The 27,876-nt window shown below is 47.9% G+C and overlaps 1 protein-coding gene and 1 non-coding gene across 3 annotated transcripts; both read left to right on the top strand.

The window, feature by feature from the left end:
• The first annotated feature begins 1,025 nt into the window (after positions 1–1,025).
• On the top strand, positions 1,026–1,098 carry TRNAM-CAU (transfer RNA methionine (anticodon CAU)). The gene has a single exon. It is a non-coding gene; the product is annotated as a tRNA-Met (tRNA).
• Positions 1,099–1,476: 378 nt separating this feature from the next.
• FBXO31 (F-box protein 31) lies at positions 1,477–26,054 on the top strand. 2 transcript variants are annotated; one of them, XM_054389567.1, is made up of 10 exons: positions 1,477–1,855; positions 9,678–9,749; positions 12,083–12,169; positions 16,753–16,829; positions 18,122–18,289; positions 19,037–19,111; positions 20,697–20,806; positions 21,922–22,075; positions 22,718–23,076; positions 24,641–26,054. In XM_054389567.1, the coding sequence occupies exons 1-10, from the start codon at positions 1,477–1,479 to the stop codon at positions 24,861–24,863; spliced, it is 1,704 nt and encodes a 567-aa protein (XP_054245542.1). In that variant the 3' UTR covers positions 24,864–26,054. The 2 variants fall into 2 exon arrangements, with proteins under 2 accessions (XP_054245542.1, XP_054245543.1); XM_054389568.1 differs by lacking the exon at positions 12,083–12,169.
• The last annotated feature ends 1,822 nt before the right edge of the window (positions 26,055–27,876 follow it).

Genomic DNA, 27,876 nt, shown 5'->3' with positions numbered 1-27,876 from the left:
TGATTGTTCTGTATGCATGGTCATCCAAATGCTTGGAAATCAGGATGGTGTCCCACTTACAACAGGAGTTACCCACTAGACTCTTGGCAAAATTCTTGGGCTGTCCAACACAACCTAAATATCTTCTCTTGTCTGGTGGGACTGATGCCCAAAGGTCTGTTCCTCCCCCATTTTCTGCCTGTTGCTTGCACTGCAGGTGAGTGGCCTCTCTGCAGTGATTCTTGTGGGTGAGGTTTGGGGACTTTCTGCATCAATTGAATGTCTGTTTTCCTGTCATCTTCCCGTGTAGGTATTTGTCACTTAATTGTAATGGTGAGTATTGCCTTGAGACCTTCACTGAGGATGAGGCCTGTCCATTAGGATCTGGGGTCACAAGGGACCCTGAATGCATGGAGTTCGTGTCACTGCAGACATCCCAGTTGAACAGTGACTCTTCACAGCAGAGAAGCAAACCAGGTTTGCCTTAGTTTTTGTATTTATGTGGAAGCAACTTGATTTCCTTGTGAGCATGTTGTCAAAGCCCTCATAATCCATTCCCAGCCAGTGGAGCTGGATGTTGAGGAACCCTGAAGAACACTGAGGAACACTGAGGGATGTTAAAGAACCCCTATGGATGTTGAGGAGCCCTGAGGGGTGTTGAAAAACCCTGAAAGGTGTTAAAGAACCCTGAAGGATGCTGAGGAACCCCAAAAGACCCTTTCAGGAATGCAGGTGTTTTGCAGACTATGGGAAAGAGAAGCCATTTGGAAAACAAAAAAACAAACAAACAAAAAACCAAAAAAAAAAAACCCCAAACAAACAAACAAACAAAAGGGTCAGGAATGTCTTGAAGAAAATCATGGGAAATGAATACATTTGGGGAAAAAAAAAATCAAACTCAAAAACAGGTCTCTGCTGTAGAAAAGGAGCCATTTACGAAGAACCGAAGTTTTTCAGGAAGCTCTCCAAGACATGGCAAGACCGAGGCATGCTTCGGGCTTGGAGCAGTCAGAAGAGCTGTGTACCGGGATGTGATCTGTCGAGGAGCCTCGTTAGCGCAGTAGGTAGCGCGTCAGTCTCATAATCTGAAGGTCGTGAGTTCGAGCCTCACACGGGGCAAAAGTGGTTTCCTCCTTTTCTTCCTCCATGCATCCGTGGCCTTCCCTTGGCCGGGGACTTAGTTTTTTACATCGAGTTTCAGCGCAGGTTGGGACAGGGGCTGCGAGGACGGAGCCGGGACAGCGATTTCGATATCCACCAGCCTGGCAGCGCGCTGCAGCACGGGCCCGTTACCGGCCACTGTCCCCCTCCGCCAAGCGCTCAGTCCCCCGGCTCGCTAGGGGGAGCGCTAGGAAATATAAGGGCCGCGGAAAGCCGTGTGCAGGCGTGCGGTGAGGGGCTTGGAGCGGCGCTGGTTGGCGGCTCCGCGCTGGTGGGCGGGCCCGGAGGCGCCGCGCTCAGCTGCGCACTACCCCGGCGGCCAGAGCGGCCACGGCCATGGCGGTGTGCGCGCGCCTCTGCGGGGTGGGCCCAGCCCGCGGCTGCCGCCGGCGAGGGGCGGCTCGGGAGCAGCGCCGCGGGGGGGCCGGCGACAGCGAGCCCGACACTGACACTGACCCCGAGGAGGCCGGCGGCGGGGTTACGGAGGATGACGAGGTGGCGGAGCGCATTGAGGGCGGGCGGCCCGCGCCGCACCCCGCCGAGGCCGGTCCGGCCGGGCGGGCCCCACTGTCCCTTCTGGAACTGCCCCCCGAACTCCTGGTCCAAATCTTCGGTTCCTTGCCCGGTACCGACCTGCCCAGCCTGGCCCGCGTCTGCACCACCTTCCGCCGCATCCTCCGCACCGACACGATCTGGCGGCGGCGCTGCCGCGAAGGTACCGCCAGCCCCGAGCTGGGGGGTCCGGGGAGTCCGGGGATGCCCTGAGGAGATGGCCCGGGGCGTGCAGGGAGGGGGCCCGGAGGTTGCAGAGGTGGGGAGGTGGGACCGGAGATGCGAGGTCTGGGGTCCAGAGGATGCAGGAGGACGCGGAGGGAATGGGGAGGTGGAGTGAGGGTCCTGAAAGGGCTGAGAAAGGGGATGGTGTGAGGGGCCTGGTTGATGCAGGGAGGAGCTGGGGTATGAAGGGTTGCGAGTTACGAGGTCATGAGGGATGCATGCAAGGCTCCATGTGCAGAGGATGGAGAAGAGGGCACATCTTGGGTCCTCTGGGGTGCGGTCCCTTGGTGTCCCTTTCTGGAAAAGGGGTGACGTATGAACAGGCCCTAGCAAAGGGCATCACACTGAGGTGGAAGCTGGAGGGAAGGTATGGGACCGGGTCTTGGGGTTGTGGAGACATAGCAGGTAAAGCAGCTTATGGGGGTCTAGAGTGGGTGGAGGAGGGCTTGCCTGGATAAGGTCATTTGTTCCTGGTCTTGGGAAGTATGGGGCCAGGTTTGAAGGGGTTGCAGGTTTGCATGAGCATTTATTTCCTGGGGAATACCTGTTGGGAGGATGCTGTGCTGCATAAATGCAAAGGCCTGGGGGCATATTTTTTTCAGTAGTGCCTAAGTTCTGTCTTGCTGTGGTCCTGTGTTGTGAGGCTGCAATTCTTACTCAATATTCCTCATCCTTTTCCTAATGTCGTTGTGGCTCAGTCCTGTTTGTTAATCCAGCAGCTGTCCCACCCTTCAACGTCTGCCTTGCTGTGCTCATCGTCTGTCTTCATAGTGTGATCCTGCCAGGTGCCTCTGCTGCCAGTACATGAAGTCATGTATATTTTGTTTTCTGGTTTTGATACCACTGAGGGCTTTGGGATGAAGAGTTTAGGTATGTGAGGGTGGCTACCTGCCATAGGCATTGGGATCTGTCCAGATTCATTCCTGCAGGGTTTAATGTATCTCTGCCTTATCAGCACCATCCAAGAACCCTTGGACAGTACAAAGGCTGAAGAAAACATCTACTAAAGCATTCTTATTTCTGTGTTCAGCATGGGATCATCCCAATGGCCCAATAACTTAACACTGGGTTTTGGAGGCAGGTTAATAAACTGCTAATATAGAGTCCTCATGGACCTTTGTGTATGGTTTGCAAAGCTTCATAGGTTAATTATTTTGCTGTGTTATGATCCTGGCAAAATGTTTCTATAGAAACTGAGATAATTTTTAAATATAAGCTAGATTGTCTTGTGAAGGAGCCACTAAATTAGGCCTGATGGGGACATAAATTTATTTATTAAATTCATGACTACTCCTTGGATTTTCTTGCCGGTGGATAAAGCAGCATTCAAAAACTTAGCTGATATTTAACGAAACAACAGGCTTTGTATGGCTAAAACTAAACCAGAAAGGAAGGGAAGGTATTACCACTACACTTCTAAGGCACTTAGCTAGCTGTAAGGTGAGAGGTGCATAAAACAAATCTTCTCTTTAGACACACTGTTTTTTCTGTTTCCTGATGTGCCCAGTCCAACCAGTGTCAGAGAGCTTGTTGGAGGGCTGCTGGTGTGATTGAGGTAGACCTTGTACCAAAGGCGTGGTGCACAAGCTGTGCTGAACAGACACGAGTGGGGATTCCTGGCTGAAAACCCTACTAAATCTATGAAAGTGTGACTGCAATCTGTTAACCAGGCATGATTCTCCAAGCAGATCCTAATCTGGACTTCTTGCACGGTTCATAGTGCTTTGTGCTTCTTCACACAGCAGTAGGGGTAGCTAGTGTGGTGGTAGCACTGTAAATCTGACTATTTGTATACTTGAGTATATAATTATCACCATTTTTGGAGCTGATCTGCAGTTAATTGTATATATCCAGTGCTGTGTTGCATATGCTCAGCTGCTGAGTGTGTTCAGATGTAGTATGGCACTGTGTGAGGAGTGCAAGTGTGATGAGGATGTATAGGAACATCAGATATTAGTATGTGAACACACAGAGCTGAGACTCCCTGTGCTGTGTTTCTGTGCAGCTGTACTTGGTGACTGTCTGATAGTCAAACACAAAACACAATTACTCTTTGTAATCTTTGTCAAAAACAAACCACTTCCCGACTGAGGACAGTCTTTGAGTGTGTGCTTGTCTGCCTGACTCTTGTGAAGCTGCATGTCTTAGAGTGAAAGCATGTGTGCCTCTCCTAACATACTCCTTGTATCAATGGCTTATTCACCCTGCTGATGGTGATCCAGAGCTGAACTCTTGCAGGAGGTAACTTGAAAACGTAAACTTTGTGCTAGTTGTGTAAGCAAATCTATTTGTGTTCTCAGAAATGCACAACAGTAAAGAGACAAAGTCCTGAAATTAAACAGAGCAGTTCTTTGAGAGATGCTGATTGGTGCTGTGCTTTGTTTTGGCTATTTTCTACCTTTGTCTTGGCCAGGAGCAGCACTGAATGTGAGGAAAAGCCTGGCTGTTGCCCAAGTTGGTCTGTCGAGCATTAATATCTTAATTTTGCACTGTTGTGAGGAGGACTCAATCTCAGAATAGTCTTGAGGACATGTTGTGATTACTGCAAGCGTCCAGAGGATTTATCTTCCTGGAACTAAGGTGTCTTCTGCTTGTGGTTGTGAACTGGAAAGGTGCTGGGATTAATCAGGAGTAGTTGTGTAAGGCCGGCATGGCTGTGAGGGCTGCTGTCCTTTTATCATTGCAACTGTTTGGGGTAAACAATGTCTCTGAATTGCTTCTTTGGCAAGAAGAGGCTCACAGTCACTCTCATGTTTTCTATAAATAGGAGATTGCTGATGTCTGCAGTGGGAGCAGACTTAAGACCTGTTTCACCCTGGTTGGTGGCCTGACCTACCTTGATTAACACCTGCTAGTCTGTTCTAAGTGATAACTGCTTTCATCTTAAAATAAAACAACAGAACACGTGGGAACAGACCAATAATTCAGAATAATGTCTAGAACTTGGATGGAGAGACTTTTGTTTGTCAAAACAACCTCCAACTCCTTTTGGACCAGCTGAAAAATGTCAGCCAAGCTGTTAAAGGTGTCAGCGTTCAGCAAGTGGAGAAGAGTTGGAAACTGAGTTTATACACTTGGTGAGGGGACTGTTGCATGGAGTTCAGCTCTTACAAGACTTTGGAGAATCCACACAGGAGTTTGAGGTACAACTGCTCCCACACCAGGAACAATTTCTTGTGGTGCTGCTCCCTCGTAAACACAAAGGTGGTTTTAATAAGTCACAAGGCTCTAATCTGGCTTTGTGAGACTGAACCTTGTACACTGTGTTTCTTTGGGGAACCACTGTGGAATTTCATTTCTGACCATGTTCCCTTGCTTTCAGAGTACAGCTGGTGCCATTTCTCTCTGCTAATGATAGATGCTCACTAGCCATAGCCATCCTTCAGAGAATCGTCCTTAGATCTGCTGTAAGCTGTAGTGCTGAAGCTACCCATCTTTTGCTGTAGGATTTCAGCAAGTGCTTTCATTCGTTGCAGATCAAATCTCCTTCTGCTCAGCTCCTGCATCGTGTCTCAGTGGTAACGACAAGCCTTCCCCTGGGAGGAGCATTTGGGAAAGTGTTCGGTGTATTTTAAAATCGTAAGAGTTGTTTTGGTTGGGAAAGAGCTTTAAGAACATTGAGTCCAACCATCCTCTGATGCTACCAAATCTGGTGCTAAACCACGTCCCTCAACACCAGTTCTTTGTGGCACTTCAACACTTCCAGGGATGGGGATTGAGCCACCTCCCTGGGCAGCCTGTTCCAGTGTTGGAGAACCTTTTCAGTGAAGAAGGTTCTTCTGATGTCCAACCTAAACTTTCCCTGTTCAGCTTGAGGCCATTTTCTCTTGTCCTCTCTCTTGCTACTAGGTAGAAGAGACTGACCCCCATCTGGCTCCAGCTTCCTTTCAGACAGTTGCAGAGAGCCAGAAGGTCTTCCCTGAACCTTCTTTTCTCCAGGCTGAACAACCCCATTTCCCTCCACTGCCCCTCGCAGGATTTGTTCTCCAGACCCTTTACCAACCTTTTCTGGACCTGCTTCAGCACCTCAATGTCTTTCTTGTAATGAGGACTGCAAAACTGAACCCACTACTCACCATGTGGCCTCACCAGTGCAGAGTACAGGGGAACAATCACTTCCCTGATGCTGCTGGTCATGCAATTGCTGATACAGGCCAGGATGCTGTTTGCCTTCTCAGCCCCCTGGGGCTGAGAGAGTTAATCTGGTAGCTCAGCCTCTGGAAACATGAAACCAGTTTCAAACTCATCCACCTGGTATTTCAGAGATGCAGGTTTGAGAATGTCCCATTTTTGTGGTCTCTGGAATAATCCAGTAAGTTTCTGTGCCTTCTGTTCTCTGTACAGCCTTGTAACAACACGTTTATCCAGCAGTAATTGGAGGACTTGATTAGGGCACAGTGGACATGTGGTGGTGATAAAGGGCATCAAGCTCTACCAGACATCCTAATCTCCGAATTGCGGATGTCCACACTTGGTGCTTGCAGCTGCTTGATGACAGTGCCACGCTGAGGAAGAAAGGGAAGTAATTTGGTCTTTGGTGGGGGCAGAGGGTTTTTTCCCCTACCTGGGTTGGAAAATCCTTGTTTAAGTCATTTTTAAGTCATGCAGAGGAAGGTGTGTGACATGGCTCCTTGTAGAAAGGAGAAGGGAATGTAAGGCTGAGAAGGGTATGTGGTGAGAGCAAGCCAGGAAGTAAATTATTACACTTGCAAAAGGATTAAGTGGTTCCTAATAAACAGAGCCTGCCTTTCCAGGTCATTTAAATTCCAGTGCATGGGACCATGGAAACAGCACTGTGTCCCTGTGTGTTTGGTAAATCTTTCAAGCACTCCTTATAAACCAAATGAAATGGGTCTTTCCAGCTGGTCAAGTGAGAGCTTCAAACCCAAATCCCAGCCTTGCTTTGCAAGCAGGATTAAGTAGCCATTTCTTAATGGTATGAATTTCATGTGTGGATTTCTGTGACTATTAACTTCTTAAAATACTTCAGTCAGTGATCTGTTGCACTGAGATATATTTCTTTAAAATAGACTTAATTGCATAGAAGTGGAATTGCCCAGAAAGCTCAAGCCCTTCCTTCAAAGCTTTCTTGGAAAAGACTTTATATTCTCCATAAAAAAAAAAAAACTCATCAATTTTATTTTTCTGTAATCATCTTGAAGTTCTACTTACTGTTAATTTTATAAACCCTCTTGTCTCCTGGACTGAAAAAAAATATGGGCAGCTTTCTTTCTCATATGAGGAGGTTTTGTAGGCACTGTGAGCCAACAGAATGATTGTACTCATCCAAGTAACCATTGTGGTGTTAACAGCTCATGGGTCAGAAGAGTTTAAGTGATACACTTACTCAGAGCTAAGCCATCGCTCTGGGGTTTTGCCTCTCTGTAGTTGTTTGCTGAACAGGGCAGGATAAGGACTAGTTATCAGAAAATGAGGTGAGTGTTAGACCACCACTTTTTAAAGGAGCTTGCTCTTACTTGGGAGAACTTGGAATCCTTCCAGAAAAGATTTGAACAACAGCACTTAGGAAATGCACCGTTAGCAGTGGTTTGGCTTCCATAAAATTGCACTGCAGGTTATCAAGGACACTTCCGTGAAAATGTGATAGAGCTTTAACATCAAAAGACTTCCCACCCCACCCTCTTGTTTCAAGATTCCTCCTGGTAGTGGATCTACCACTGCAGTGCACCGAGTTTGCTCTCAGAGTTATTTGCAGGGAAGATGCTCTGAGAAGAATCAGCAGTGTCTGGAGGAAGAGAAAACGTTACCATGCCATTAGAGAACAACACAGAGAAGTGCCATTTGGGCAGGATCCTCTGCATGTCTCCTCCCTTTCTGATGCAGTATAAATATCTTCAGTGACACTGAATTTAATCTAGCTGCAATGCCTGCTGCGCAGAGCATGTGCCTTACTGGTTCTGTGGCCAGGTGAGTGTTTGTTTACATGGAAAAGAGTTGGCTGTTTCCAAACACAAGGCTGTGACCATGCTGTTTCTGTCATAAAGATGTCAAACTTTCTGATCAGCTGAGGAAACATACTGTTCCTTCCATCCCTTTGATGTGATGACCCAACTCTCTACCAGGGCTCTGCATATGTACACAAGTGGGTGAAAGCCTGGATAGCTCTGGCAGGGGGGATGGACATGGGATGAGCTATGGGGTCGGTCTGAATTTCCAGCCTCTGGCAGAGCTCTGGTTTCACAGATCTGCAGGATGGCTGTGTGGATCAGCTGGCTCCAGCCCAGCACTTGTTTGTGCTGGGCTGGATGTACTTTCCTGCAGGCTCGTCTGTCTGCTCTCTGCCTAATTGTGCTTCTTCATCCCACCTTGCCTTTAATAACGCTTAGAGCTTCCTCTGGCTTCTGCTAGGGAAGTCAGCAGGAACTTTGCCACTGACCTCTGCGTCTTTTAATGAAGGGCAGTGGGTTGGTTGTGCCTTCTGCCCACTCTTTCCTTTACTGAACTTGCTGTGCTCACCCAAAGCAATGTTTTGCAGAACATGTATTCCCTGGAGGCAGGCTGACAGTTAGCTTTGTGTGTGCTTTATCATCATGAACGTTTACTGTACCTGTATTTATTTATAGGCAGGAGGAGGTTGAATGCATTCAGGGAAACTTCTGCTTTTCTCATATGTGAAAAATGTATTTTTGGATTGCAGCAGATTAGCAGCATTAGGTGGTGGTGTTTGGCAGCCACAGTGGATTCACTCAAGGAAGCCTGACTTGAGAGTAAGCTTCATATTTAATGATTTGATGAGAAGTCTTCACAAATAGACTTGGTGTCAAAGTATCTGGCAGATGTTTGGTATTGCTAGGGGAAGCTGGTGTTTGATCTGTGGTGTACATGCCTTTGATGTCGAGGAGGGAGGTTCTCTGTACTGAGATCTCTCAGGGTCACTGCAGCAGGGTGTTTTCTGTTGATGTTTTTTTTGGGGATCTCCCTCCTCTCATTTCCTCCCTCTGCTGTTCTGAGGATTTCTTGCATTGAGATGTTAGTAGGTGTTTTTAGGTTTTTCTTTTCTTTTTTTGAGTTTCTTAGAAGTTCTGGGTTGACTTCCTGAAAATGAAAGGATTGAATCTCATTTTCTGCTTCAAAGCTGCCTTTAAGATCTCCGAATCCCTTTGTTTTCAGGGTGTTCTGTAAGCAATCAAAGGTGTTTGAGTGTACAACAGAACCCATTTCAATCTGATCTGCTTCCAAGTGTAACCGTATTTGTACATGCTGATGCCTGCTTTATGTCTCCATTTCATTCTTTTTAAAGTGTGTGACCTTTTCTTTAGGATCCTAATAAGCAGTTTTCCCTGTTGGATGCCTCAGTGGGAGTAGATAATTACTACACACAATCATGATTTGATCTAAAAGGGCTTAGGATCCCAGCTGGAACCGACTACGTCTTCCACATTTCACACTCTTTCTGGGCTGGGTGTAAACGTCTGCAGTTTTGCTGTGTTTGTGTGTTCCTTCTGGTGTGTTTGTTGCAGATTTTGCTTGTAAAATGTGTTAGATTTCCCAAACTGTGATGAAATTACATCTAGCTTTCTTTTTCTCCCCTCCCCCTTCAAAGCAGAAATAAGATCCTTGGACTAATGTGGCAGCTTGCAGTAATGTACCTCATAAGATCTGTTTAGTTGCGTGGTTGATTTTTGGTGGTTGTTGTTTTGTTTGTTTTTTTTTTTCTTGCTCAGACAGTGGATATAAAGATCCTGGGTAGCAAACCCCTTTGCACCAGAGCTGACATGATTATCTGTGTGTCTTTGCAGAATATGGTGTCTGTGAAAACCTGCGGAAACTGGAGATCACCGGAGTGTCCTGTCGAGATGTTTATGCCAAACGTAAGTGCTGGAGCTGGTGGAGAGCTGCGTGTCCTTGCTTAGGAGTGATTTTGAAAGCATGTAGTCATTGAATATTTATTAGACTTTGAGATCATAAGTTATTCAGACTGACTTCCTAATGGCAGGGGGTTAATCTGTGAAGCTAACATGTTTGGAATCTTAACACTAAGCAGATGCCAAGAATTGAGATATCTGTACCCCGCAGTCCATTGCTGGAGAAAAAGGCATGTAGTTTAACTTGATAGTAAAGAGTACTGAAGGGTTTTCATCCTTCCCTGTTGGGCCATTTTCAGATCTTGCTGAGGAATTAACTGGTATTTTGTCATAGCCCTAATGTAGCTAAGTCTTGATCTCAGTGAAAAGAGGTGGAGGGGAAAATCCTGTAGAGAAAGGGCTGAACATTCCTCTGGGATGCTCCTGGAAGAGGAGAGTCTATCAGGGCTGGGCTTCTGCTGAGGTGGTGTGTTTTAGGAATGTCTGTGGGAGTGAAACTCCAACTCCTTAGACCCAAGGCAGATGCACATCTTCTGTCTTAGACTGAGGAGTGAGGGCATCATCAGATGAGGGAAACCAAGGACTAGATAGAGGCCTGGATCTGTGATGGATGAGCCCGTTGCCAAATCCTGACCGTTGTATTCAGAAGCTGAGCTAATGGCTCAGAGCCTTACAAAGCTCTCAAGAACTCCCATACCAGCGCTGCCAGGCTGTGCTGTCTTGGTTCCTCACCCCAGATGTTTTTTAAGGGAGTTGTTACCTGTGGTCTTTATCCTACAGAACAAGATTTGACCTGCAACGCGTCAACTATGACTTCTTGCTGTTCAACGAAGCTCCTGCTTTATGAAACAAAAGCAGGGAGGTCAATCATGAGTGGTCTCTGTAGGTTTTGCAGACCCAAAATCTGGCTCAGCTTCTGCATGTGCTGAACCTTGAAGCAGTGATGACCTTAAGCATTGATGTTGATGCTGGAAAGAAGAGGTAGAAAGGTTTCATTCCCATCTGTAATAGACTTACTCAGCATCCACAAGAGAATTATTTTATCACCTAGTGCCCCTCTTTACTTATTTGTGCATTATGACTGGAACTGCCTAATTTTTCTGGGTGGGAGGGCTGAGTGATGCTGAGCTAGCACTTAGATGTCCACAGAGAAGTTTCATTAGAACTTGAGGCCTCTCTTACTTCCTATTCAATGCAGCATCTGTGACACTGGTGTGGTAACAACCATACAACACATGCCACATAGGATCTTAATTATGCACTGCCAGTCTTAAACACTAGAAAATCTCTTCATGAGTCAAAGTCTTTCTCCACTTCAAGAGTTGCAAGGTTCAAATTTATTACAATGATATTTAGGGCTTTTTGTTCACAAGTTGTATGTAAAAATGGCCTTACTGGCTCAGAGCTGTGGTCTTTCTGTAGCCCAGTCACTCAAGGAAGACTGAGAATAGGGCAAGCCTGTGTGATAGTTTCCTAAGTATTCTCCCAGTTTCTGACTGTGCTCAGGGTGGGAGATTTCCAAAGTCTATTGCTATTTATTAATTTAGTAGCCCTCAATAGATCTTACACATACTTCCAGTCTTCTTTTGCACCAAAATCTTTTTCTGAATCTGTAGCATCCATTGGCTCAGAGCCTCACTTGACATGAGAACCATCTCTGAGATGGACTTCATTGGACTTCTGAGTAAGGTCTATGTCCATATCCATTCAGCAGTCCTAACCAGCAGTGGTTACTCTCGAGTCAGAATTCTTGGCAGCTCTTCCTGCCTTTCAGGTTGCACCATTTCAGTTATCCTGCTCAGATTCCACAGTTTGCCCTGTTTCAGTTTCCTGGTAGTGTGGCCTTTTCTCCACTGTCCCATAAACCTCTTTAATTGCAGAAGAGTTAATTTGGGGCTACTGGCAGGACTTGCAGATACTTTTCTGTCCACTGAATGTGTTTCTGTAAGGAGTAGTGTGAGAAATGGGAGAACTGAGCTTCAGTGCTAGAAAGCATAACTAATCCAAGGGCCACTGTCCATGGAGTTACTTGGCCTAAGTGGTCTTCTTGAGACAGAGGTGCTTGTTGCAGCCGAGTGAGTGTGATTCCACTTCGAATTCACTGTACATATTGTCTGTGGGGGTCTTGAACGTGCCAAGTTCTGTGTGAGCAGCCCCGCTGACCGGGCGTACCCGAGGCAGGGGCTGATGGAAGCCAACAAACGGCACACCCCAGCTGGAAGTGAAGTCAGAAGAGCGTTTTGACTTGCCTGAGTAGTTGGTCCAGACTGACTGTGCTGTTAGGTGGTGGTTGTGGTGGAGCAGAGTTCGCTGGTACTTACCCTGCTGTGTCTGTTCAGGTATAAACCCACGAGTGAAGTCGGGGCGTTTTATGAAAATCCTTCCCGACTACGAGCACATGGAGTACAGAGATGTTTACACCTGCCGTACGTACCTCCTGCTGGTTGATGCTTCCTGCACTAAGCACACACGAGATGCTGCATGGAGTGTGAAGTTGCTTTGAGCAGATGATTCTGGGCTGGACCTTGGGACAGTACGGAGGGTGCCCCTTAGTTCTGTTGAGAGTTAGCGGAGCGTTCAGACCCTTCAGAGCGAAGGTGCCAGCTGGGCACGCAGTGAGGTGTGGTGGTACTTTGAAGTGCTTTGAGTTAGCAAACGGCCCTGACTGGGTGCAAAAAGGAGGGGCTTTGCTCACAGCAGGGGAGCACTTGCTCTGCTCTTTATGGATTGCTTCTCTCTCTGAAGGAAGTGTTCGGATACCCCGGTGAAGGCCCCCAAAAGCAAGTTTAAATAAGCTCTGGACTGGCAAAAGGCTTTGTCTTGATCCGGATGAGCTGCACTCAGATCCACAGCCCTTCCCAGTGAAGAATGCTAATTCTCTCCCTGCACAGTGAATCCTTTAACCACCATCTTAGTCTCTAGGAAATATTCTGCTGCTGTTTCAGAGATGATGATTTGCCTTCTGCAGTCAAGAAGTTGCTCTGGGTAATCTGTTCATTCCCTCCTGATTTGAAGGAAACATTGGGATTAAGGCTCACTGCTCTGCAGGAATGCAGCAGAAATACTGATTAGTTCACAGCAATTAAGGAAGCCAGCACTCTTTAGTATTTGGAGGGCAGGTTCAACTCTCTAACGCTTCCTTTGTGTCTGCAGAGGTTTGTAGACTCAGGGTACTAACTCTCTGGTGCTTGGGAATGTAGTTTTTTGCATTTGCTAGTGGTGGAGTGGATGCTGCAGACTTACCTGTGCTAAAGAAAGCCAAGCGTGGGCCGCACAGAGAAGATGGTGTCTGTCATGGCAGTTGTGACAGACAAGCAGCAGCAGTGCTAGAGCAGGAATTGATAGAAAGCTTTAGGTTTGACAGCCCTGCTTCTAACACCAGCCTTGTTCTGGAGCTGGATGGAAAGGAGAGGCACATCCAAGCTGCCCCACAGGACAAGGGATTCCTTTGTAGATTGGTACCTGGCTGCTTGTTCCAAATGTGCCAATGTGGTAGCATTCAAATGGCATTTTGTGCTGTTAATTCTTCTAGCTGCAGCCCCTAACTTGTGATGTCTGGTGCCCCTTTTCTCTAGGAGCATGCTCTATTATTTGAGGAGCAGCCAGTGGGGTTTAAGATGGGATTACCTGTTTTCCCTTCCTCTGTATTAAGACTCTGTTGCCAGGATTTACTGTGTGAGTGCTCCCTTATTCATATTCCTGCAGCATTAGCCAGGTCAGCTCAGATCACTTTCCCCTGAGTTTTAAGCTAAGCCTGGCTGACACTGAGCTCTTTCCACTAGCAGGTCAGTTATCACCAGCTGGAGGGCAGTAACTGCTTACATTGTTCCACTTCTTTTTCCTGCATCCCAGAGAGATGTTGTGGATCAGGTCTTTCCCACTCAGAATGAGCTACCTCTGCCTTAAAGCCTGCAGGTTTCACTGCAAACTCACTTGAAATTTTTTTGTTTGTTTTTTTTTCCTGGCCTGTGCTCTCCAAGCTGGACACAGGTAATGAAATAACATTTAATTAAAACAGTAACATCTGCAAGCATCTGCTCTCCTCCTGTTTTAATGACCCATTCTGGGGTTGTAGCTGGTCTGTTCTGTGGTGTCTGGTGTGCCACTGCTGTAGTGCTTGAGTTGCGTTTGCTCAGTGTCACTTCCCTGTCCTGTATCTAACAAAGAGCACAGGTGTTAGACCTTTCCCAAGCAGCCTTCTGTTGGTGAAAGCTTGGGCTTTCATTGCTTTTCCTAGCCAGTTTCCAGCTGGATTCAAGCTGCCTTCCCATCTGAAGAGCATGCAGGGCTGCTTGTGGCAATATGGATAATATCCAGGCTGGGTAGAGGTTGTATTGAAGCGTCCAGTGGATATATTTTTGCTCCGTTTGGCAGGATGTGGGCTCAGAAATTTAGGTAGGCAAGAGGCTTCTTCAGGATTGAGAAAAACAGCAGTGTGCTTAGAAGAGGAGAACCTTGGAGAAAGACCCAAGTGTTGTTTTCTTTCAAGGAGCAGAGAAGGAAACAACTATTGGACTTATCCTGTCTCCTGCCAGGGAGAGCCAGAGCTGGAATTTGTCAGGTTTTCCCTGAAATACTGCTTGCCAGAGGCATCCCAGGCTTGAAAATGGAGCTGTGCTTGTGCTTTGAGACTTGTTTGGCCAGCATTTTCCCTAGTAACCTCCTTTCCTGGAAGAAGAGGAGGAGAGGTCAGAGTCCACAGCACTCTGAGTGAGTCAGGGAGACGTGTCCTCCATTAAGGTGTCCCTGCCATGGATGTTCATGTGTAGGGAGGGTCAGGCTGGGTGAAACACTGTGCCCGTTGCAGCCTGCTTCCCATCAGCTCATCTGGAGACTTCTGGGGTGCCAGACAGCTGGGGTTTAAAAAATAAATTGAAGAGCTGCCCGCAGTAGAGATGCAAGCTAAGCATAAATGCTGCTGTCCAGGGGACAAGATTCTTCTGGAGGTGAATGGGATTTTTTGCCTTCTTCCCTCCCTTGCAGCCCCAGCTTTCCAGGTGGTTTGGGCAGATGGTGAAGCAGGTTCTGTCTGTGACTCATCCACATTTCCTGAACCACCAAGGCTTCTGGCAAGCTGAGCTGCAGCTGGAGCTGGCTGTTTACTCACACTGAGCACACAAACTGCCCTCAACAGGCCACGTGTCTGAGAGTGGAAGGGCTTGCCTGGCTGAGCAGACGCTTTCCCCGCTGTTGAAAAGTCCATCAATTGTAGCTACAGCTCTGAGAGTGCTTCAGACAAGGGCTGGCAGAGAAAGTGAGACATCCTCATCACTTTTGGATAGCTTAGCATCAAGTTTTCTTTCCTAAAAATACAAAATACAGCAGGGTTTTTATCAGCTCCGTGCCAGAGAGGGTAGAAGGCAGATTGTGGTGGGTGGAGTGGCTTATGCACATACCATTTATTAATGTGTAATTACTGCACTGAGACAAGAAGACTGGGAATGTGGTTTGCTTGCTTGACTTAGTGCTGTTTGTGCTGCACTGGTGAAAGCAACCCATCAATCTTAAATTGTTTACTGCTTAGGAAAAAGGCTCCTCCAGGCCAGTTGGCAGCAGCTCTGGACAACCCTCCCTGCTGTCCTAAACCTCTGTGGAAGTTCTCTGCTTTTGTGTAATAAAAACACTTTTCTAATTCTCACTGTCTTAAGTAGCTAATAAAGCAAAGCTGTTGCAACAACTGAACTGCAATACAATTCTTGCTATAAATAGATGCAAAGCAAAAGCCATTATTCAAGCCAGTCCTGTAGGTTAAACCAGGTTGTTGTGGCCTTCTGAGCTGGCCATGAACATCACTGTAAGGCAAGTGTAGCATCTTGTTGCCATCTTCATAGAGATAATCTCTATCCTGCCTCAAATGCCAGGTTGTGTGTGATGTTACTGGTTGTGTAATGGAGCAAAACTAGCAGTGGGTAGATTCAGATTGGATGTTAGGAAGAAGTTTTGCACCATGAGGGTGGTGAGACACTGGAACAGGTTGCCCAGGGAGGTGGTGGAAGCCCCATCCCTGGAGGTTTTTAAGGCCAGGCTGGATTTGACTCTGAGCAACCTGATGTAGTGTGAAGTGTCCCTGCCCAGGGCAGGGGGGTTAGAACTAGATGATCCTTCCAACCCTAACAATTCTATGATTCTATGTCAAGAAATTATATGGACAGAATTAATGACTGGGTAAGCACTGGAGACAAGAAGCATCTCTGAGCTGTCCTCAAGAGAGGAGGATTGTTAAGATGTTTCTGTAATAGGTATTTTCTCCTGCTTGTCCTTCAGTTTTGGTAGGATTGAAGGTACCCCTCACTCTGAGATGGGTACATGGAGAAACCTCACCTGCAGCAGGCTTTGAGGTGGGCTTTGAAGCAGCTTTTGGGCACTGCTGAGGCACAGCTGCTTACTTAGACTTTGTAAGGCTGTTACTGACCTGGTTACCCCACCAGATCTCCTGAGCTGGCATGGTCTGTGCGCTTTGCCTGTGCTCTCTTGGTGGCTGTTTCAAAGATGCTTAACTGTGGAGACAAATTTGTCAGTCCAGGGCAGGGAAATTCCTCCAAGTACTCGAATTTCCCTGTTCCTTGCTGCCTTTCTGCCCTTCCGTATTTTCTGTTGCTTTGCAGCCTGAGGCATCAAGCACATTTTTGGTAACTGGAGATGGCAGATACTTTATTTGTTTTTAGCTCTGGGTGTATCATGTGTTTGCATTAACAGGACCACATTCCTGGTCCTGGGAATTCCTGGTGAGATATCTGGCTGTGTAAAGTCCTGGGGAACTGATTTCTGCTCCTGGCCTGGGCTAGGAGCTGGGCTGCAGAGAACACCACTGATCTGTATGAGCCTCCTGGGAGACCTCATTTCAGAGCTGCCTGGTTGTGGCTGGCTGTAACCAGTTTTTTCTTCCTTGGTAATGGCAGTTGTGGGTGGTGTTGGTCAATGATGTGTGTAATCTGCCTTATTTTTCTTTTCCCCCAAATCCCAACTCTTTAGCTCGATGTGCTCATTTCAGTCTCTCACTGTTCCCTAGTGCTGCACCGATACCGACACATCCTGGGACTGTGGCAGCCAGACATTGGGCCCTATGGGGGACTGCTGAACGTGGTGGTGAGTGAGTGCATCCTTCTGGGGGCTGGGGTGTCGAGGCCTGAGTCTTTTATATGCCACTTTCTGGACCAGGTTGCCATCTCCACACTGTTGAAGACACGTGATTGGGACCCACAGGTTGCTTCTTGGATCTTTTCGTCATCACCACCGTTCTGCAGAGGGTCCTCTAGTTTTTCAGCTGGGCTCCAAACAGCTGCAGGAGCACACAGAAGACTTAGAAATATTTCAGGGAAAGACTTGACTTAAGAGTTTAATGCTGACATTGCATGGCTGGCACAAGAGTCCATTCCTTGTGAGTGGGGTGCAGAAGAGGTTTTAGCACCAGCCCATCACTTACAGCATTATCTTTGCCTGCAGCTCAGTGTTCTGCAGAGGGTTGTGCACTTGAGTTTATGCACCTCTCCTTCCTGTGTAGTTTGCCTTGGTTTTCACTAACACATCAGGTGAAGTGGTACTGGTGTATGACTGGTGTAAGACCCCTGGAGCCTGACAGCTCTTGCACTGCCAGGGAGAACAATCAATGAACAACATTTGATTCTGTACTGGTGAGAGCTGGGCCAGAAGCTTGCCCACAGCCCTTGTTCTTTGCACCATGGTTCAATAACTGACAAGTTGAAGTGTAACAAATCATGAGGCCTTTGGGTTTTGCAGGGCTCTGTTCCATGCACTGGTATGAGTGCATCCAAGTGCACAGATACTTAGATGATATTGTGACCTTATAAAGACAAGTGTGCTCTTTGCTGCTGGTCTTTTTTTGTCTCAGATTTGCCTGTTTAGAAAATCTCCTTTCCCTGGAGGGAGAGGGGAAGGATTCTGTTAGACGAGCAGAAAGAGGGCTGGCACTTGCACCTCTCAGCAGAGGGGATTTCTGCTTCCTGTGCTGTCTGTCAGTAACAGAGCCAAATAATTCCTTGTCCAAAAGGCGTGGATAATCATGAGAAGCACAATTCCTCTGTTCAAGTATCTGCCAGCGTGAGCTCTCAAACCAATTAAGAGTCTGACTAGCTGTGTGGTCTCTTCAGTGCAGTTTCTCCCTCTGGATCCTGTGCACCAAGCATCCGTCACAAAGTTGTTTGCGGTAATAAAAGCCCAATCATTTTCCAGTGGTGTGCAGGAAGCCTTGCAAAGCAACCCTCTCCACTCAACAGAGTGCATATGGTCTGGTTTTATTGCTGGGAAGGGGCTGGAAATGCAGCAAGCTGTTCTGCAGGAGAGGCCCCAGAGCTTGCTGCAAACTCAACAGCAAGCACACCAGGCTGATCCCGTGTGCTTTGTCTCCCATGTCTCTGCAGGTGGATGGTCTGTTCATCATTGGGTGGATGTACTTGCCACCTCATGACCCTCATGTTGATGATCCCATGAGATTCAAACCTCTCTTCAGGATTCATCTCATGGAGAGGAAATCTGCGACCGTTGAGTGTATGTATGGTCATAAGGGACCTCACAATGGCCATATCCAGGTGAGCTTCTCTAGCACTTTCAGCATCCTTTCTCTTAGGCCTGATGTGTGTGTGCTCTGGAAATGGATTCCTCAAAAACCATGGGAATTTTAGTTAAGGGATGTGGCTTTCACCACCTTGCTGTATGTGTGGATGCCAGCTTTACAGTCATTGTGTGTCTGACAAGTTGTGTGGGCTGTTCCTTACTCTGAATTTGTTCACTGGCAGTGCTACAGCAAAGCTGTTATACTGTCTTCCTTTGGGCTGGAGCACAGTGGGAGGGTGGCAGCACTGGTATGTGCACAGACTGGGGGAAAGGACATGAGAAATAGCCTTGTGCAGCTGGTGAATGTGTCCAAGCAGACACACAGACCTCTTCTGTTTTACAGCCCTCTATAAGACGAGAGCTTGAGGCTGTGATGTAGCATCCAGTGTCCTGAATGGATCCATTCTGTGTACTGTAGCAGCCACTGGATGCTTTGAAAAGCTTCCTGAGAGGTCATTTCCTTTTCTTGGAAGAAAGAAGCTCAAATGAAGAACCAACTTAAAAGCAGTAGCTTTCATTAGAATGCATTGTTTGGTTTATTACTTTTATTTCTCTGTTCTGTAGCTGCTTCACTTGATTTCACTTAATGATTCCTCTCTTCCAGCAAATTCAGTAACACTTGTTGTGCAAAGCACTTACTGTAAACAGCCTTAGTTTACATCATCCTAGACATCTCTGGACAGGTCTGTAACCTGTTAAATTCTCCTTCATGGTAACTACAGATTGTAAAGAAGGATGAGTTCTCCACAAAGTGCAACCAGACAGATCACCATCGGATGTCAGGGGGAAGGCAAGAGGTAAGAGGGATGTACCAAGAGCCTGCATTAAAGCTGTTTCCGTGACCCCTCTCTGCTGTCTTGGCTATTGTTGGGATCTCATTTCTGTATCTGCACAGACACAGAAATCCAGGCTGGCAGCTTCTGGCTGATCTACTGCCATCTTTAAGCGAGTAGAATTGATCCGTGACTTGAAACAAAACTTAAAGTGGCCACATTTGAAGAACTGCAGGATCTTTGGGAACCTTTTTTGTACTTGTCAGGGTGTGATTTAAGGATCAGTTTAGTGATACACTCACAGAATACTGGATTGGAGACCCCATGCCTTACCTCAGTGGATAGCAAGGTGTTAACATCCATCCTGTTGAGCAGAATGCTGGTTTAGTTTGTTCTCTGTGGCTTGGTGCCCTTTGAACCCCAGCACTTTTTTCCTTTCTGTGCTGTGCCACCATTCCTGTTTGATAGCAGGACCTGTCCAGCAACACATGTTGTACGCATGCAGCACTCACCAGACACTGATACTGCTGCCTGTTTAATTAAGGTATTCCAGACACATACTAATATTGAGTACCAACTGCATTTGAATACCTGCTTGTCAGTGGGACACCTTTCTACTGCTTGTCATCTTGGCCAAGGGATAAAAAGCTTTGTTTCATTGTTTATCCTGTGTCAGCTGTACCCATCAAGGCAGATTCCTAGACTCAAACCACACATTTTAAGGTGCAGGTATAAATATGTCAGGATGAAAACCTTCAGCTAATACCTGTTCCAGGTGGGGGGATTTGCTGCTGACACATCTGCTGCTTCTAACAAACCCTTTAAAATGCCTGTCTGCTAAAGGGCAACTGCTGGGTGAAAGGTTTAGTTAAGTGTTTCTGGTTCTGTAGCAGATGAGAAATGCTTTAATACTTTGAAAGCTCTGTGTTAAGTGTGTGTGGCATTATGGTAATTGGAGGATCTGGCTTTAGAAGATAAAGCCAGCAGGTTTGGAATATCACTCAGCATGCTGCTATCTTAGTGTAAGCTCTTATCACACTAACTCTCGGTAGGGTATTAACTTGTCAGAGCTGGTGTAAAGGTACTTCAGGAGATGTTTTCAAAGCACCCTTTGGGTTCAGATGCATCAGTATTAAACTGGCAGGATTTAACCTCCTAAATCTTCAGTGCTTTTCAGAAGTTGCCCCTTTTGTGTTTAATGTGCCAGAATAGGGCATAGGAGTCAGCTTCTGGGCACACAGATGAGTTAATGCACGGTAAGCTGGGACATAAAGTAGTAGTAGCTCATCTGCTTTGCAGTAACAGGTGGTGCTCATGCTTTTGTTCAACGACTCCTCAGGTTGTACCTGTAATTTCTCTGAAGAGGAGGATGTTTATGGTGTGATGTCTGGCAGGTACAGGGCAGCTACCACTATCATCACTACTCATTAAGCATTATTTCCAAGCAAGCTGCACGTGCTTGTTCCCAAATCCAGCCATGATCCTCTGTCTTTGGCAGAGCATTTGCCTTCTCTGTGGCTCTGCCAGTTAATTGTGCTGATGAGGTGAAGTCAGGCTGAGGTACATCACTGCTGCAAATGCCTTTATCTTCCCTCTTCTTGTGCTGCAGGAATTCCGGACATGGCTAAGGGAAGAGTGGGGTCGGACTCTGGAAGACATCTTCCATGAACACATGCAGGAGCTCATCTTGATGAAGTTCATCTACACCAGCCAATATGAGTAAGGGCACCAGCTCTTCCTAGATACTGAGGCTGCTGCAGCTTAGAGAGCACACTGAGCTATGGGGACAGGCTGAGAGAGCTGGGGTTGTTCAGGCTGGAGAAGAGAAGGCTCCAGGGACACCTTGTGGCCTTTCAAGACATAAAGATGCTGAGAAAAAAAAATGGGGACATATTTTTTAGCAGGGCCTCTTGTAACAGGACCAGGGGTGATGGTTTTGAACTGAAAGAGGGTAGATTTAGGCTGAATAGAAGGGAAAAAAAATATGGTGGAGGTGGTGAGACACTGATCCCGGTTGCCCAGATAGGTGGGAGATGTCCCATCCCTGGAACCATTCCAGGTCAGGTTGTTTGAGGCTCTGAGCAACCTGCTGTAATTGCAGATGTCCCTGCTGACTGCAGGATGACTGGGCTGGAGCCTTAAAGGTCCCTTCCAACCCCAAATATTCTATGACTGATTCTATGATTTGATCTAAAAATGGAATCCTTGGAACAAGCTTGATCAGCCAGAGGAATCTTCTGCCTCTGCAGGCTCTGTGTGGAAGTAAACTGGGAAGCACAGTGCATCCCAGTTGTACAGAGAAAGGATTTGCAATGACAGCAGTCATAATAAGGATCCAAGTTTTCACAACAAGATGGTTTTAAGTCATTTAACTGTCTTTAATTTGAAAGCAGAGCAAATGCCCTTGATCCCAGGGAGCTGTCTGCTTGTTGCTCATAATAGTAAGCAGCGTGCTTTGTAGTGGACTAGGCAGAAATCAGTCCCTGAGAGATTGGGGTTTTTTTTAACCATCACTACAAACTTCTTACAGCAGCCACCCTGCTGTAGCAGATGTTTGAATATGCTTCATTCTTAGCTTCTCCAGAAATCCCAAGGAGTGAGGAGGCTCACTGTGACCTCACTGCAGGATCCTGCTGGTCTGCTAATGAGAGCTGGTGGAGGAGTGGAGGGAGCACTCACATAGGTCTGGAACAAAGTCTGTTTTTTGGTATTGCTGGGAAACACAGCCCTCTCCTGATGACATCCCAAAGCTGCCTGGAAGAGCAGACTGCAGACACATTCCTGCTGGTGAGGGATTCTCTCTTAACCTCTCTGATCTTTTGTTTCTTGCACAGCAACTGCTTGACGTACCGACGCATCTACCTCCCTCCCAGCAGCCCCAACGACCTTATAAAGCCAGGTCTCTTCAAAGGGACGTATGGGAGCCACGGCCTGGAGATTGTCATGTTGAGCTTTCATGGAAAGAAAGCAAAAGGGACTAAAATCACTGTGAGTGCATTTGCCTTTCTTTCAGATGCTTGTTAAAATATTCTCGATGGCATGGAGCCGTAGGAGAGATCTCTTGTCTGGGAGGCAGTCAGTTGTTACCACCCCAAACTGTGCCTCATGGGGATAGGTGGCATTAGGTGAATCTTAACAGATGCAGAGTAGCTAGAACCTGCTCTGCAAGGTTTCTTATGATGCCACCTGGCTCCCCCTTCTTTTTCATTCCTTTCCAGCTGCTTTCTGTGAGCAGCTGGTGGCAGGTCACTGGAGATCACTTGAGTTTGTCTGAGGAGCAGGTACCAAATGTTGGCAGCTTTTCACTGAAGCCAGGCTGGTGAAATCCTTCCGCTCTGCAGGGAGGGAATCTGACAAAGTGCAGTTGCAGCTTTGACTTTGTTTCACCCTTGCAACTACAGCCTAGCTTGCAGCTTTTGATTTAAAACTCCCTCTCTGAGAATGGGAAAGCAGAGGTGAGGTAGACAGCTCAGGGAGCAGCAAACAAGGTCCAAGCAAGTTGTAGGTTTTTTTTTTTTTATATTCTTTTGTTGCCAGCTTGATGATTGTAGAATAGGGTGAAGCATGTTGAAGGCAGGCAGTGGACATGCAGAGGATACAGGTCTGAATTCTGTTGCTTGCTGTCTCAAGGGAGATCCCAACATCCCAGCTGGGCAGCAGACTGTGGAGATTGACCTGGCTCACCCCCTGCAGCTACCAGACATCGAGAACCTTCGTGATTTCAGTGAGCTCTCCCGCATCGTCCTGGAGGTGCAGGAGCAGGTCCGGCGGGAGGAGCAGGAACACCAGCAGGAGGAAGATGACCACTCCCAGCAAGCTGCCTCCCAGCCTGCTGCAAAGTCACTAGGAGCAGAATGTGCTGAGGGGGAAGAGACTGCAGCTGGGGCAGGGGGGACAGCCCAGGACAAGGCACCAGCTTCCCAGCCCTTCGTGCTGCCCATGGGAGTCATATCAAGGAACGAAGACTACCCCCGGACCTGCCGAATCTGGTAATGGGGGTGGTGGTTTTGGAGTCTGGCTGTGCCAGCCACTGTTTGAAATGGAAAAGGGGGAAGCCTTTGAGAGCTGTTTGGTGTTTGCTTGTCCTTGGTGTGCGTGTATCTCTCAGCCCTTGTGCTCACATCTGCTGCTGTCCTGTCTCAGAACAGAATCGTTTTTATTGAAAGAGACCTTTAAGATCATTGAATCCTACCATTAACCCAGCACTGCCAGGTCACCACTAAACCATGTCCCTCAGTACCACATCTATACAGCTTTTCAATCTCCCCAGGGATGGGGACTTCACCAGTGCCCTGGGCAGCCTGGTCCAGGCTTTGATAACCCTTTGGGGGAAGAAATTTTTCCTCATGTCCAACTTAAACCTCCCCTGGTGCAACTTGAGGCTGGTTCCTCTTGCTCTGTCACTTCTTCCTTGGGAGAAGCCCCCACATGCCTCCAACCTCCTTTCAGGTAGTTGTAGAGGGTGAGAAGGTCTTTACTGAGCCTCCTTTTCTCCAGGATGAACAACCCCAGTTCCCTCACACACTTTTTTTTGCCTCCCTCTTTTTCCTTACCTCACTGTCATCTACTATCCTGTTTCCTTGCTAGATTTTATCCTGTTCCTTCTAGAGCCACCACCTCTCTCATATTCCACACCTGCTTTTTTAGTGTGTTCTGTTTCCCATAGCTGCCCAGCTTGTATGTTTAGAGATCTGCCCAAGCCATTTCCTGTTTCTGTGTGACGTTTGCGTTCCATAGCTATGGAACATGGTGCTCTCTCCCACTCCTCCCTAGCCTCTGCGGCCTCAGGGCCAGCTCTGGAAGGTGCTGAGCACCCTTAAACAGTAGGTGCAAGCATGCAGAGGGCCTTGTTGAATGAGCCACGGAGTCAGTGAAGCAGCAGACTAAATGAAGCGTGGACAAAGAACCCAAAAGCTGAGGCTTAGGTAGGTGACCTTCAGCCAAACATCTGTGCTCATGGAAAAACCTACTGGTTAATCCCAGCAGGCCCCTGCTGTCTCAACCCAGTGGTGTTTGAATAAAACCCCACTCCATGTGCTGCTTGCTTGGAGGTTAGGCTGACATTAGTGCTCCCCAGCTCCAATTGAATTTTTCTCCTTGCAGATTTTTTCATTATTTCCCTTCCCCTGGGTTTTGTCACAAGGTTGGGTCACCCTCTCAACATGCCTTTTCTGTGAGGATAGTCTGGGCCTGGCTTGATCCTCGAGTTGCTGAAGTAAATCTCAGCTGGATTCCTGGGTTGAACTAAAGAAAAAATTCAGCCTTGGTGCGCAGGTGCTCATTAGAGTAGCCAAAAGCAGCAGCCTCCAAATAGCAGCGGGGAGTTCCTTACCTTAAAATGCTATCAGCAGTGGTTTGTGCTGTGTGATAAGAGCTGACCCAGTGTAAAACACCCCCACCCCCACCTTGTTCTGTAGCCCCTGGCAGTGTGTTTGGCAAAGGATCATCGTTTTCTGTTTATTTTCTTTGTGAGTTGTTTTGTATTTTATTAAATGTTGGCCAACTATGGCTCTTCTCACATCTCGTTTTCTTTTCCTGCTCCTCTCCTTGCAGTTTTTATGGCACGGGGCTCATTGCTGGCCACGGCTTCACCAGCCCTGAGAGAACCCCAGGAGTCTTTGTTCTCTTCGACGACGATCGCTTCGGCTTCATCTGGCTGGAGCTGAAGTCCTTCAGCCTCTACAGCCGCATCAAGGTCTCCTTCCAGAACGCCGAAGCGCCTTCCCGGGAGGCTTTTGATGAAATGCTGAAGAACATCCAGTCACTGGCTACTTGATGGGTAATTTGGGATGGACAGGGCTAGGGGTTTTGCAAAGGCTGCTGCACTCCCCAGCCAGGGCTGGGATGGGGAATTCCTTGCTCTGGGTACCTCTGAATGAAAGCATGCACTTTTAATAAAGCCTTTTTACCCCCCCAAAATGTACACACCCCAGTGAAAAATACCCATGGCTGCCCTTTCCTTCTGCCACTCCACACTGCTCCCTGGCAGTCCTTGGCACCCTGTCTTGTATAGCTGAAGGGATCCTGCAGAGGAGGAAACAGACCTTCTTGACTGCAAAAAGAATGTATTGGAACAGAAATAACTCGAGCTCAGAACTGGATCAGAAGCAGCTCTAACTGACTGCATGGACACAAGTCCTCTGCTCTGACTGTTAGCAGTCTCATGTGGAAAGAGCTCTTCAGGGGGGGGATTTATTGAAGTTTTTGCTGTGCTTCAGGATGATGTGTCCTCCTGGGAGACTTGCTCTATCCACTGCAGTCCTCCACTGCAGACTGGCTGGCTGCTTGGTGAGAAATTACATAGTGATAAAGCTTCTCCTCCTCTCCAGAAACCTCTCTCTGGGTGCAGCATTGTCAAGAGAGGCTGATGTCCTCCTTGACACCACTTTGTGCATCCTTGGCTTAGTAATTGGTGTGGGTAGTTTCCTTTTGAGAAGCTTCCTCATCTTGGCAGCAAGGTGAGGATTCCCACCCTAAATGACCATGTGTGTTGTGTTGCCCTGACATCTGGAGCTTGGTGGATGTGCTGTCCCTGGGGCTTCAGGTCTGAGTGGCTCCCTGAGAGTAGAGGAGATGAGTCTTTTTTTTCTTGTAGGAGCTGGGTATGGAACTGGAAGTGAGTGGAAACTGCAGAGGCTGGTGCATTCAGAACTGGGTTTGTACCTGCAAGGTTCATTTCAGATCTTTTAAAGTGGATCTAAAAATGTAAAGGAAGGAGAAAAACTGAAATAAGCCCAACTGCAGCCTGCTGACCCCTGCCCATGATGGGCAGCAGAAGGTGCCATGTGTTGCTGGTACTGGTGTGATCCCAGTTCTGTGTCATTCTTTATTTCTTTATTTATTTTATTTTCTTTATTTCAAGAAGGCTGGAAGAGACCTCAAAGATCGAGTCCAACCTGTCACCCTAAGCCTCATGCCTATCTAAACCATGGCACCAAGTGCCACGTCCAATCCCCTCTTGAACACCTCCAGGGATGGTGACTCCACCACCTCCCTGGGCAGCCCATTCCAATGGCCAACCACTCTCTCTGTGAAGAACTTTCTCCTCACCTCCAGCCTAAACCTCCCCTGGTGCAGCTTGAGACTGTGTCCTCTTGTTCTGGTGCTGGTTGCCTGGGAGAAGAGACCAACCCCCTCCTGGCTACAACCTCCCTTCAGGTAGTTGTAGACAGCAATGAGGTCACCCCTGAGCCTCCTCTTCTCCAGGCTAAACAGTCCCAGCTCCCTCAGCCTCTCCTCATAGGGCTTGTGCTCAAGGCCTCTCCCCAGCCTCGTTGCCCTTCTCTGGACATGCTCCAGCAATTCAACATCTTTCCTAAACTGAGGGGCCCAGAACTGGACACAGTACTCAAGGTGTGGCCTAACCAGTGCTGTGTACAGGGGTACAATGACCTCCCTGCTCCTGCTGGCCACACTATTCCTGATGCAGGCCAGGATGCCATTGGCTCTCTTGGCCACCTGGGCACACTGCTGGCTCATGTTCAGGTGCCTGTCAACCAGTACCCCCAGGTCCCTTTCCACCTGGCTGCTCTCCAGCCACTCTGACCCCAGCCTGTAGCTCTGCATGGGGTTGTTGTGGCCAAAGTGCAGCACCTGGCACTTGGATTTGTTGAATGCCATCCTGTTGGACTCTGCCCATCTGTCCAGCCTGTCAAGGTTCCTCTGCAGAGCCCTTCTACCTTCTAACAGATCAACACCTGCTCCCAGCTTGGTGTCATCTGCAAATTTACTGATGATTGATGCAATCCCCTCATCCAGATCATCAATAAAGATATTGAACAGGATGGGGCCCAGCACTGATCCCTGGGGGACACCACTAGTGACAGGCTGCCAGCTGGATGTGGCACCATTCACCACCACTCTCTGGGCTCTGCCCTCCAGCCAGTTCCTAACCCAGCACAGTGCTGCTGTCCAAGCCACAGGCTGACAGCTTGGCCAGGAGTTTGCTGTGGGGGACAGTGTCAAAGGCCTTGCTGAAGTCCAGGTAGACTACATCCACAGCCTTTCCCACGTCCACCAGGCTGGTCACCTGATCATAGAAGGAGATCAGGTTGGTGAGGCAGGACCTGCCCTTCCTAAATCCATGTTGGCTGGGTCTGATTCCTTGGCCATCAGGTTGCCCCATGCTGTCTGAGGGAGTGGTGAGTTCTCCTAAAGTTGCTGTGGCTTGTTCTGCATCTTTTGTGGCTGGTGCTGCTGCTGGGCTCACAGGACCCCTCGGCTCACAGGACCCCTCTTCCCTTTCTGCTCACGCTTGTTTCATCCCAGATGATTGCTGCTTCCACAGAAAACCTCTGGGCTTAATTTCCCCTGATTCTGTGTGGCAGATCTGAGCTCCACTGAAGTGTGGGCTGTAGGCAAGGGAGCAGATTCCCCATAGACTGTCTTCTGCAGGGAAACCCTGGCCAGTGCTCATCTACAGACTGGTGAGCTATAAACCATCAGCATTTGCATTGTGTTACTAATGCTGGGTGGGAAGAGATGATAGCAAGCACAGAGGGAAAGGAGCTGTGTGTAAGGAAGCTCTTGGTTACAGCAAAACACATCCTTTGTGCCAGCTACTCTCTGGCTGTGAAGATAAACTCTAGGTCTCGTCTCTTCCTGCTGGATCAGTGTCTAGCAAAACTCTGCCTTTAGCTCCTCTGCAGGGTTTGGTTTGTCAGCGTGTCTGTGCTGGGAGGATTCAGGCCCCTTCTGTGAAGTTTGAGGCACTGCCTGCTTTTGCTGACTGCGAGCAGCTTTGATTCGCACTCTCACAAGGGCTCTCTGCCATTTCTGGCTCTGGAGCA

Source organism: Indicator indicator, chromosome 19 (genome assembly GCF_027791375.1).
Source record: "Indicator indicator isolate 239-I01 chromosome 19, UM_Iind_1.1, whole genome shotgun sequence".
NCBI lineage: Eukaryota > Metazoa > Chordata > Aves > Piciformes > Indicatoridae > Indicator > Indicator indicator.
Note: the sequence above shows the minus strand (reverse complement) of the source record. Positions and strands in the feature narration are given on the sequence as shown.